The sequence below is a fragment of the Trichomonas vaginalis genome, chromosome III (assembly GCF_026262505.1).
Source record: "Trichomonas vaginalis G3 chromosome III, whole genome shotgun sequence".
NCBI classification, from domain to species: domain Eukaryota; phylum Parabasalia; order Trichomonadida; family Trichomonadidae; genus Trichomonas; species Trichomonas vaginalis.
Window position 1 is genome coordinate 10,113,979 of NC_067205.1, and position 12,218 is coordinate 10,126,196.

Below are 12,218 nucleotides of genomic sequence, written 5' to 3' on the forward strand. Positions count from 1 at the left end.
CCTAATTAAAGTAATATTTTCATATAAAGCAACAGGAATAATCAAAACAAGTAGAAATCCAACAATGTTGATAAATGGCACACAAAATATCATTTCTAAGATAGAAAAACTTTTCCAAATTGGAGAAAAAGTAAAAGGTGATCTTAATGCTCTCAAAACAGGGACAATCGCCGGAATTATAAATTTCTTGCGTTGTGGAGCATAAATTAGCGATAAAAAGACACATATTGATATCATAGAATTTGGAATTAAGATTCCAACGAGAATTGCGATGTTAATTATTTCATCTCTGGAAGTATCAGAAGATGCACCAAATGTAATGGCAAAAATTGCCATTGGAATCGAGATGCTGATTTCACTTGAAAAAAGAAACATAAATGGTATAATTGGGAGCGAGACTCTATCGACATTTGCTTCTATTGCTTCTAATCTATCCTCAAATTTAGAATCAAATAGAATTTTTGCTAAAATTATTGAAAAATTAAAAAAATAAAACAAACACTCAATTAGCCGTGTTTTTCCGAATGAAAAGAATGTATATGCCGCAACTACTGTTGATATAGCGTTCAAAAATTGTATTATAAGCATAGCAGATTCATATGAAATACCTAAACTATATAGAACTGCATTATACATAAAAGATGCACCAGAATTGTAATGAGATTTTGTTTCATCATCTGGTTCACTGAAATAAAGTAATTTTTTTCTATTTGAATTTATTCCTTCGCAAATGGAATGCACAAAAGACTTTTCGTTTGGGACTAACAATAGTTTGTTTGAGAAATCAGTGATTCTTGTCGAAGGAAGCATTTTCTTGAATGTCAATAATATAGATAGAGAAATAACAAAAATTATGAAGTGTAAATCTGGTAGCCTTTCATTATAAATCTGCATTGGTTGACGTGATAGCCCAAAAAATGTGCGATATATTTTCTTGCGAAGAATAAATGAAATTATGCACTGAATTAATAGAAAAATGTAAATATGATAATGCGAAAGCGTAAAGAAGTATGTGTATATGAATATGAATGCGCTGGTTACTGCATTTCCGATCAACCAACTTATAGAGAAATGAATATAAAAGGAAAAAACTGATTTTTTGACAAAGGCCAAAATCCAGTAGCCCAGATTGATCGTTGAAACAACAAAAACAAGTCCGAGCAAACTGGAGATGATGATCAATGTCTTGGCCTTGAAAATAAATAAAGAAAACCTATAAAATATTGCAATAAGTTAAACAAAAATATCTATATTTATAAAATTTATAATAGGAATCTAAAAGTAAATTAACATATAAAAAAAATAAACCAACAGTAATTTATCCAAGCTTTGGAATAAAGCCGCCGCCACCGAGTGAAGATAGACCTTTGAAAGAAGATTTACATAAGAAACTGAACATGCAAGTATCGCATTGGCGACTGCAATTTGCTGATGGGTCTGTTGTAGCTTTTGCTGCGGCGGCAATTGTTGTATCACGATTTTGCCAATCGTTGCGAACGAATCCGCCCATTGTACCGCTTCTGTTATTATTTTGTTTTCCAAATGTTGAAGAGCCGCCAAAATCTAAGTTGAAGAATGCGGAGTCATCATCACTGTTTACAACGAATGTTCCCTCTTCATACTCCTGCTCCTGATCATCTTGCTCAACATCAGTACGAATCATAGTTTACCTCTGAAAAAAATTGGACAAAAATTTGGTTCATAAAAAATTTAAGAGAATTGGCGGCATAATAATATTAATAATGATGTTTTAATTTTGGGAAAAATAGGATAAATTTTTTGATTGAAAAGTTAGATTTTTCAATTTTTGAAAGTACTCATATAATTTTGTTTACATTCTATTCAATTATATACTATACAGATTATTTGTTAAAAACACCAATCATGGATAATTTTTATTCTTTTATATGTGGCCAAATAAATATCTTCGATAAATTTGCTCTGAATCATTATAATTTTCACCAAACAACTATAAATAATTGGCGCGAAAATCTAAAATATGAAATTTATATTCAAAATACATACTGAATTATGATTAAAATAAACAATTTCATTATAATGTAATAAATTCTTTCTCAATATGAACTGCCAACTCGTCTAATGTTAACAGCTTTTCTTTATTTACCTTTGTCATCAAAATTCATGAATGATCATAATTGAATCCACTATTTATTTGACGAGTTCAAGATTTCTCGAACTCATCTCTTATTTATACGCATGAACATTTGATGTTAAAATTAGCGGGGTATGTAATCAGGGAAAATCAATTCATCATGCAGAAATCTGAAGAATCCTGTTTCAATTCATCATCAAACCAAAAAAAAGTGCACAGGAGAATTAAACTCTTCTAATTCTTCATTTTTAATAAGTTACGTTGTTACCTCCAAATTTTATGCCCTTCTTCCTACAAAGATGTAAATTTGAAAGAATGCTTGCTCAATTCTTAGATTTTATTAATACTTCTAATGGAAATTTCAATAATTGAGCTCATAAAGATTTTCTGATCAAGTATATTCGAAGATATCGAAATCTTAGGAAGGAAACAGGACTGTATAGAAGACCACAAATATAATAACATATACAAACAATTTACAGTAGAACAAACAATCAATATGCTTAATCTGACTTCTCATTATTAAAGGAGCATCTTCTTGGTCTGATCATATTCCTTTTGAGAATCAAGCTCATAGATCCTGCACTTAGAGAAAATGGTCTGAATATTTTCTTCTTCTTTCCAAGGTTTAAGTACTCATTGCAAGAATGAAGAAGTTCCTCTGCAGTTGGGCGTTCTTTTGGATTCACATTGAGGCATTTTTGATAATTTGGCGGAAAAATACATCATTGACTAAAGTTTCATCATATTTTCCCAACAAAATACTTGATGCCAATTCATACTTTGAAGCATATTGCCATGGATATGTACTAGCAAATACGCAATATAACGATACACCTATTGACTAAATATCAGCTGCAAACGCATCAAATGGTAATCTCTGAATAACTTCTGGAGCCAAAAACATCATTGTTCCGGAAAGGTTTGTGTAAATTTGCTCATGCAATGACTTCTGTGCCAATCCAAAGTCGCATATCTTGATTCTTCCATTGAAATCAAAAAGGAAATTTGAAGGTTTGATATCTCCATGACTGATACCGTTTGCATGGCAACAATTAACTGCATTAATCATTCCAAATGCTATATCATGAAGTTTCGATGAAGGAACATCTTTATTTTCTTTTAAGAACTCTTCAAGATTTGAACGGCAAAGTTCCATCATTAAATAGACATAAGGACCTTGGTGAACGTACTTGTACAAGTTCACAATGTTAGAGTTCTTGATTGCAATCATTGATTCATATTCATTCCCCTTGAATTTATCATTTGTAATCCTTTTTACAGCAAACTTTGCTTTGTACTATTCGCTGTATACTTTATATATAACCCCATATGAACCTTGTCCTATTGTATCTAAATATTCTAGGGAATTGTTGTTTAAAAACTCAATGTCTGCTGCATCCATTTTTTCAGAATGAAATAATTGTTATTTTCAATTCAATTGAGATTGTTTTAATAATTTAGTGAATTATTAATAGGATAATGATTTGGAACATGGGAAATTTCAGACATTCAAAATCGTAAATGTAGCGTCACAGATTTTTTGTAATTTTTTGTTTGCAATAAAGGATATTTTAAATTCCAATCATTGTTTATCAGAGCAGAGTTTTAAATCAATTTCAATAAGATGTATTCAAATTTTCTTATTTTCAATGTGCTAAACAAAACAGTAATGTTTGCTTGTAGACAATATCAGAACTTAAACTATAATAAAATTTCAAAAGACTGTATAAATTCAATTTGTTACACAAAACAATACGATAGGCACGTATATTTATTCAAATATTTTGACTGCGTATTTAAAATTATTTTTAAGGGTTTCGTTTTGCTAAAATTGTCACTTTTATAGCATATTTGTTAGTAGTAGGATAGGAAGGGGTGTGTGACTTTTTTTGTTACATCTATATATAGACGATGCATTAAAATATATTTATTTATAAATCATTAAAAAATTAACATTAATTTTAAAATAATTTATTTTTTTATCTTTTATAAAAGAAGCTATATATAGATGATGTCAGATATTCCGCGATTAATTAAACATTGTTTAAATCCTGAATGGGTTAAACTTCAATTTAAAAAGGAAGACTGTGAATTATTAAATGAATATGAAAGCCAAAATAAGCTAATGAGGTATAAATATAATGATAAAGAATATTTAATTTCATGGAATCAATGGAGTCATAATCAAAGACCTCATAAACGAGAAGAAGAAATTGAAAATAATGAAATGGAAATCATTGATGACATTAAAGAGGATGGAATTCCTAAATTTTGTAGAAAAACCTTTAGAACTAAGTTAGGAGCATATAAACGTAGAGTATTAAATCCTGAATATCTTAAACATATATTTAAAAAAGAAGACTGTGAATTATTAAACGCTAATGAATATGAAAATGCTAAATCAAAACTGAGATATAAATATATTGGAAGTGATGAAAGATGCAAATATAAAGATAAAGTTTATACAGTTTCATATAATAACTGGCACACGTTAGGGATAAGAAAACATTTAGGAGATTATGGTAAAAGTTCTGAATTCTTTAAATCTAGTATGTACGAGAGAGTAAAAGAAATTAGAAATAATTATTTTCATGAATGAAAGATTCACTACCATAATGAAATAAAAAAATAAACATTCATGTCTTAGATTTTTGAATAATTTATTTTTATTTTTAATGAAATGAGCGTCAAGACTAACGACGTTAAAGAATTGGGATTCACAAATGAGGAAATAAAGGATATATTAGAGGAGGCGGGTTATGAAGTTGATAAATATTATTTTAGAAATTGTCAAAAATTCGCGGAGTTTTTAAATGAGTTTGATTATGATGGAAAAATGAATAAAGATGATGTTATAAATTTCTTATATCCCACATCTAAAAAGGGAAAAACTAAAGAACCTGATGTTTTCCCTGAATATTATGAAGAACGGATTAAAGATGATGAATATGATGAAATTGAAATTGAAAGACTGGAAAAAATAAGAGATGAAATAGATGAAAAAATTAAGGAATTAAGAGAAGTTGAAAAATATAATGAAAATGAAGTAGAGGGTTTAATGAATATCCTAGCTTCAGAATCAGCAGTTCAGAAATCTCATGAAGAAAGATATAAAAATTATGTCTCAGAATCAACACAAAATTTATTAGATGGTGAAATAGATGAAACACTTTCAGAAGAAGGTACTAAATTTATTCGTAAACATAAGTTACAATTTATTGATAATGAAAAATACCCTTGTATCTTACTTTCACCCCCTCTCGATTCTGAGAAATTCAAAAAAGCTCTTAAAAACGTGACATATGCAACTAATACGATTAAGAAAGAAGATCATGATATTTACACAAATTATTATTTAAATAAATGCACAGGTGTTGATAAAGTTTTTGATTTATTAGATAAAATATCAAAAGAAACCATTGGAACATATAAAATTTTGTGTGATTGTGGTTTCATTATTGAAGATACCAATAATGTTTCATATGAAAGAACAGCACCGAAGGAAGATGAAGTGGAAAGGTCTATACCATTCGTTATTAAGAATATAAAAGATATGAAAACGTATAAGCATTATATTTATTCATTTATTTCAGAAAAAATGGAAGCAACCCATAAAACATCTTCTCATCATTTTATAGCTATTCATACATTCCTTTTCAAAGTTGTGAAATTAAATAAGACAGGAATTAGATTTAATGTATCAGGGTACGCATTCTTGAGTAAATTAAAATGTATTCGTCACGTCGCAGATGATAAAAATTTATGTGTTCTTAATTCATTTTATGGGCTTTAATAAATAAAGTTTATTTTTATTTATTTTTTATTCTTACATAAATGAACAAAAACGGAACAGCTAAAATGAATGATAATCAAATTAGAGCAGAAGGTAGAAGGTTATTTAAACGCTTCTATAACATTCCTGATGGTGCTAATCCTAAAACTCGTAGAAGCTATTTAAATGAAGCAATAGATGCATATGAAGGGTTTGATATTTCATCAGAAAGTGAGAGATTAGCGAGAATGTTAAATGTTAATATTGATTTCTATTATTGTGATCCTCAACCAGAAGACGTGGACATAAATAAGGTAGACTTTCCATTAGTGGAATCAATAATGATAGATCCAGAATTTGAAACAGTAAATATTTTATTAACACAGAGTCCATGTGGAAAACTTCACGCTGACAGAATAGCAGACGTTGAAACACTCACCGGCTATAAAGTTTGTCCATATTGTAAAGAAGAAGTTTATTCTATCCGTGATGATCCAGAAAGGAAAAACCAAAGAAGATTTTTAAAGCATTGTGAGAAATGTAAAGAAAATAATGGAAGATTAATTCAAGACGTTCAATTGCAAAAGACACAGCAACCATATGCACCACATATTACGAAACAGAAGATATATCAGTGGTTATTAGCTCATAATTTGCAGGAATATTATCAACCGACAAGATATTATATTACTTTTGACTTTGAAACATTAGAGACTAAAGAAGAATTACAACTTTCTGAGTGTGCAACTTTGAACGCTTACTTAAAACCATTCATGGTATCATCAACGGTTAAATTAAATGATAAAACATATACGAGGAATTTTTGCTTAACTTCGAGTGATTCTTTTATTTCTGATTGGATTGAGTTTTTATTTTCAACCTGTTCATTAGTTGCTAAATCAAATATTGAACAATATGAAGAATTATTGAAGTCCCATACATTAAATGAAAAACAGAAGGAAGCATTTAAAGAACTTCTAGATGAGGAATTCAATAAAGTGAATATCATAGGTTTTAATTCGGGAAAGTTTGATTTAAATTTAATTCTTCGTGATTTAAACACTGCAAAATGGAAAATAAAATCAATGCTGGGTTCATCTTCACAATTTAAGCAAATCATTGTAAAGAAAACAAACGTTCCATATGAATTGAGATTTATTGACATCAGAAATTATATAGCGGGTGGGACATTAGACCAATTCACTCAAGATTTCGGAAATAATAAAACACGTGTTAAATCCTTTTTCCCTTATCAATTTATCACATGGGAAAATTACGAAGAAGAATTATATAAAGAGGAACCATTCACGAAAGATTCATTTTATTCAGCATTAACCCAAGAAACTATATCAGATAGTGATTATCAAATATATCTCAATGATGCTAAAAACTTTAAGAATAGATTAGAATATTTTATTCATTATTGCAATAAAGATGTTGAAATTATGATAGAACCAATTGATAAAATTATCGAAGAAACATTTGTTTATAAAATTGACATGCTTCATAATCTTTCTTTATCATCGAATGCTTCAATGATTCGTTACGCTTTAGCATATAAAGACTTTAATCCTAATGAAAAATATCCTGAGGAAGAGATAGAATCAAGTTTTGAATTAACGAAAAAGTATTGGAAATATAAAATTGAATCATATAAGAAACAAGATGAAAAAGCAGAAAGGGATACTAAAAATAATGTTTCAATGGATGATTTTCAATACTATCACGATTTAATCCTTTCATCTAAATGCAAAAATGTGTGGTAAAGCGTTTACATATGCAAATAAACCAACATTGGATAGAATCGATAATGAAAAACCACATACCAAAGAAAATTGTCAGTTAATGTGTTGTTATTGCAATGTCGTAAAATCAAATAAAAATGAAGATGTTCAACGTTTAAGAATCAATTTAAGAAATTATGCATTAAAAAATAATTTACCAATGACTTTAGATTCAGTTGAAGCTTATCACATTCTCCGTAATGGAATTACTGGTGGTTTATCAAATGTTCAACATAGAGTAAATCTTAAAGGAATCACACACATTAATAAACTTTCATATAGTCCAGAAACTAAAACTGTATCAAATGAGGACACCACCAACATTATGACTCATTTCGTTGGTGTTGATTTTAATTCATTATATCCTTCATCATTTTCATCTAATCCTCATGATTTCATTCAATATACTGACCATAAAATGTATATGCCGGGAAGATTGAATGGTGTTATCATTTGTGATACAGCAACAAAGAAAGCAAAAGCACTGGGAATAATTAAGAAGAAAAATACTTTATTCGTGGCTGAAGTAAAGGGTCACATTGATGAAAAATACATTAATGATTACATAAACTTTTTACCGATAATAAGAAACTTAGATATTATCACAGATGAAAAAACAATTGGCAGTTTTATGTATAATTACATGAAATCAAACAATTTACCAGTTGACCAGAAACAGAGGAAATTAACTCAGTTAGCATCAACACACAACCAATATCAACCATTTTCTTCTTATTATCTATGGTATCTAATAGACAGATTTCATTTTATCATCGATGATATTCAATCAATTTTAACATTTACTAAAAACACTTGTTTTAATGAATTTGCGAACAAATTTATGAACGAAAGACAAAAGGCTGAATTAGAAGGAAATAAAGGAAAAAGTTTATTTTGTAAGATTTCGCTTAATGGATCATATGGTTACGATGCAATGAATACACAAAATTACGCAAAGACTAAAATAATGAATGCACAGAAGGCACGCGTTGCATGTATGTCAAATAAGTTTAAAAACATAAGAGAAATAGGTGAAGATACATATCAAGTGATGCTTAAAGATAGATTTTATAGATGTGATACATGTTTACAAGAGGCATTCTTCACTTTAGATAATGCTAAATACTGGTATTTGGTTTTCATTTATGATTTTATGTATAAATGCATGGATGTTAATCGTTTTCATTTCATTGAAGGTGATACTGATTCATCTTATTGGGCAATCGCTGGCGACCCAAATCTTCCTAACACTCAAGCATTTCAAGCAATTGTTACCGATAAACAATTTTATGATAAAAACATTTTCAAATTCGCACCATTTGATTTCTTTTGTTTTGATGAGAAATTTAAACCTAAATTAAAGAATAAAGCTGAAGAAAAAGCACATGAGAAGAAGTTATTGGGTTTAGCAATTGAGAAACAAGGTGATAACATGGTTGCTTTATGCCCTAAATGTTATACATCATTCAACGGTTCAATTGATGGAAGTGATTTTAAAAAGATTGCACAAAAAATGAAGGGTGTTAGTTTAAGACAAAATAAGCAATTAACACCTAAAAAATATTTGGATATAATAAATGATAAAGTTATTTTCGATGGTCAAAATATTAATTTACAACTTAAAAACGGGTCAATGACTCGCTTAACAATTGGTAAGACTGCATTAACAGGAGCACACACTAAGGCTGTATGTTGTGAAAATGGATGTTGTATGCCATTTATTTAATACAATTTAAAACTTTATTTTTAATAAAATGCCACAGAAGAGACAAAAGGAACCGTTAATGATGGTTTTGATTCTTGATCAAAGAGGCGGGCACCCTTAAACATTTATTTTATTTTTATATAAATGAATAACACAGATTTAAAAATTTTAATTGATGATTTAATATTTAATCAAAATTTTCTTAGTTATTGTGATTTAAAAGCATATCTCCAAGACTATGATAACAATATAACGGGTGATGATATGGAATATTATTATTCATATTATGATAATGAATTTTTGAAATATCATGATAGAATAATTTCTAAAATTAAAGACAAAATTAAAAATAATGAATATACAAAGGGAAAAACTAAATCACAACTTAAACAATTGAAAGATTTCAAAAATAAAGTATTAACAGAAGAAGATATTGATGAATTATATAAATTATATAATCCTGAGCCGCAAAAACAAAAGGAACAAAACGCCCAGGTCCTTCAGACCATAAATGATGCACAAGCTTTAATTTATGATTCATTAGTTAAACCATATTCAGCCCGACTTTTAAATGAAGATCAACTTTTGGAATTCATCCTTCAACATAAACTCGAAGCGGGAAAGTATATCAAACCTTTATATACAGCATATTTAAAACAAATGAATAGAATACATCCAGAATTAATGAAGGAAGGAATGAATTCCAAAATCAAAGCAGATAAAATTAAACCACTTGCAACACCAAAACCTCCAACGACAGTACCTGCAACACCAAAACCTCCAACGACAGTACCTGCAATACCAAAACCGCCTCCTCCTTCAGTTAATCCTTCATCATTCACTTTATTATATCCATTTCAAACATTAAAGAAGCAAAAAGATTTTAAAAAGGATTTCAAAATATTAAATAAACCAACTGACCCGAAAATTCAACCGTTAAAGGAAAAATTTAGTCGCCCTTCATTTGCACTATATCCATATTCATACGAAATCGATCATCTGGAATATTCAAAAGGAAACGTTACTTATTTATTTGCCATTAACATTAACACTAGATATTTATATTGCATTCCAGTGAAAGGGAAAACAGAACAGGAAACAAGAAGAGCTATTCAATACTTACTAGATCATGAAAGAGTAGATAATATCAGGGGTGATAGTGATAAAGGATTTCAGGCAACTATGATTCATTATTTCCCACAAATTAATTTTTACTTCTCATCTTCTCCATATACGTTTCATAATAAAATAGTTGATGCGGTAATGAGAACTCTTAGAGATGCGTTAGGGGTTAACGGTCGGATATACTGGGATGGAAATCATGACTCCATCATACAACAGTTAGTATATTATTACAATAATACATGGCATAGAACTATAAACATGAAACCAGTGGAAATGAAAAATGATATTTCAAAAGAATGGAAATATATTAGAAAGCAAATGGAAAGGTTGAATGATGTTAAATGTGAACAAATTAATTCGGGGCTCATGAATTTTAAACAAGGGGATAAAGTTTTGATTCATCTCGATTATGGAAAAACTAATAAATCAATGACAAAAAGAAGACGAAGATTTGACACAATAGCTGAATTTGTTAGATATATTAACGGCAATGCATTAGTTGAAGTTGACAATAAATTAATAGAAATTCCGATTTATTTTATTACTCCATTATATTTAAATAATATTTAATTTTTTTTATTTCGTAAGAAATGGGTGACAACGAAGCAGCCAAGAGTCCAGACGATGAATATAAAAAGAAACTAAACAGAATTAAATCAAAAATATGCTATTACAAAAAGAAGCAGCAATGTGATGGGGTTGATGCCCATAAAACTAATGGAACTGAAAACGATGAAGAGAGGAAAGAAATAATCGAAAAATTAGAAACTTATCGTTCAATCATTAAACTGAGTGAAGCAAAAATAAAAGAATTTAATAGAATAAATAAATTGATTGGAAGAGATGAATTTAATAAAGATGAATTTTTAAACTCAATCCAAATTTAATTTTTATTTTTCTTTGACAACATCTCTCTTTCCATCATTACTGCATAACCACATTTTCTCAGTTTTAGTGGTTTGTTATTTTTAGCAAGTTCTCGCATCATTTTTATCGTTTCCTCCCTTGTTATGATTCGTGGTAAATTTTGAGCTTGTGGGGTATCCATTTATATAAAAATAAAATTTTGTTATCAGTTATTTTATCGTTAATGTTTTCAGGTTATTCAATTATGAATTATTTTTGAAGAACTGAAGGTGTCACCATGTCACCATGTCACCAGGTAATTTAACTTCTCTGAAAAAATGAGACAACATGACATTTTGACAACAACACAGCAGGATTAATGCAAAAATAAATTCAAATCATACTTTATAAAGCATCATTTACAGGTATTTCATCGTAAATGTTTTGTCATGACTTCATCGTAATGAACGTAAACTCTATGTCAAACATGAACGTTAATGACCCAAAAATATATTTTAGGTGAAGAGGTGAGATCTCACCTAATTTCTCACCTAATTTTTCACCCCAGTTATTTTATAAGCGTTTAACGTGAATTGTACGATGTATATTTGAAATTCTAAACAATTTCGTAGCTTCTATTTCTTCTGTCAGTATGTCAAAAGTTTTAACAATGCCGAAAGTTTCTTTATACTTCTTCTTGACATCAGATAGAAGGAAATCGTCAGCTGTTGGATAGTTTTTGTTCAGAAATGTCAACATGTCCATTTTATCTTCTGCTGGTTTCTCTACTTCTTTCTTTAAGTCAGCATAGTCGTTTCTCATACGTTCTATCTCTTTGACGGAGTAGTTATATTTCCTCATTGCTGCTTT

At 29.0% G+C, this 12,218-nt stretch overlaps 8 protein-coding genes across 8 annotated transcripts, besides 1 other annotated feature; 5 read left to right on the forward strand and 3 right to left on the reverse strand.

Moving 5' to 3' along the window:
* Positions 1-1,240: 1,240 nt before the first annotated feature.
* On the reverse strand, positions 1,241-1,663 carry TVAGG3_0675370 (uncharacterized protein; the record flags this gene model as incomplete). Its single annotated transcript, XM_001320451.2, has 1 exon — positions 1,319-1,663. The coding sequence occupies one exon, from the start codon at positions 1,661-1,663 to the stop codon at positions 1,319-1,321; it is 345 nt and encodes a 114-aa protein (XP_001320486.1).
* A 958-nt stretch (positions 1,664-2,621) lies between these two features.
* On the reverse strand, positions 2,622-3,518 carry TVAGG3_0675380 (protein serine/threonine kinase protein; the record flags this gene model as incomplete). Its single annotated transcript, XM_001320450.2, has 1 exon — positions 2,958-3,347. The coding sequence occupies one exon, from the start codon at positions 3,345-3,347 to the stop codon at positions 2,958-2,960; it is 390 nt and encodes a 129-aa protein (XP_001320485.1).
* Positions 3,519-4,760: 1,242 nt separating this feature from the next.
* Positions 4,761-12,218: part of a mobile genetic element that runs on past the window's edge.
* On the forward strand, positions 4,797-5,626 carry TVAGG3_0675400 (uncharacterized protein; the record flags this gene model as incomplete). Its single annotated transcript, XM_051242548.1, has 1 exon — positions 4,797-5,626. A coding segment is annotated over one exon (830 nt), but the record flags the coding sequence as incomplete, so codon positions are not given.
* On the forward strand, positions 7,833-8,713 carry TVAGG3_0675410 (DNA/RNA polymerases family; the record flags this gene model as incomplete). Its single annotated transcript, XM_051242549.1, has 1 exon — positions 7,833-8,713. A coding segment is annotated over one exon (881 nt), but the record flags the coding sequence as incomplete, so codon positions are not given.
* TVAGG3_0675420 (DNA/RNA polymerase superfamily) lies at positions 8,838-9,398 on the forward strand (the record flags this gene model as incomplete). Its single annotated transcript, XM_051242550.1, has 1 exon — positions 8,838-9,398. One exon carries the CDS (start codon positions 8,838-8,840, stop codon positions 9,396-9,398), a length of 561 nt encoding a protein of 186 aa, XP_051089137.1.
* Positions 9,522-10,973, forward strand: TVAGG3_0675430 (integrase core domain containing protein family; the record flags this gene model as incomplete). The annotated part of the gene is made up of 1 exon (XM_051242551.1): positions 9,522-10,973. A coding segment is annotated over one exon (1,452 nt), but the record flags the coding sequence as incomplete, so codon positions are not given.
* TVAGG3_0675440 (uncharacterized protein) lies at positions 11,093-11,389 on the forward strand (the record flags this gene model as incomplete). Its single annotated transcript, XM_051242552.1, has 1 exon — positions 11,093-11,389. One exon carries the CDS (start codon positions 11,093-11,095, stop codon positions 11,387-11,389), a length of 297 nt encoding a protein of 98 aa, XP_051089139.1.
* Positions 12,081-12,209, reverse strand: TVAGG3_0675450 (organellar and viral DNA polymerase type B; the record flags this gene model as incomplete). The annotated part of the gene is made up of 1 exon (XM_051242553.1): positions 12,081-12,209. A coding segment is annotated over one exon (129 nt), but the record flags the coding sequence as incomplete, so codon positions are not given.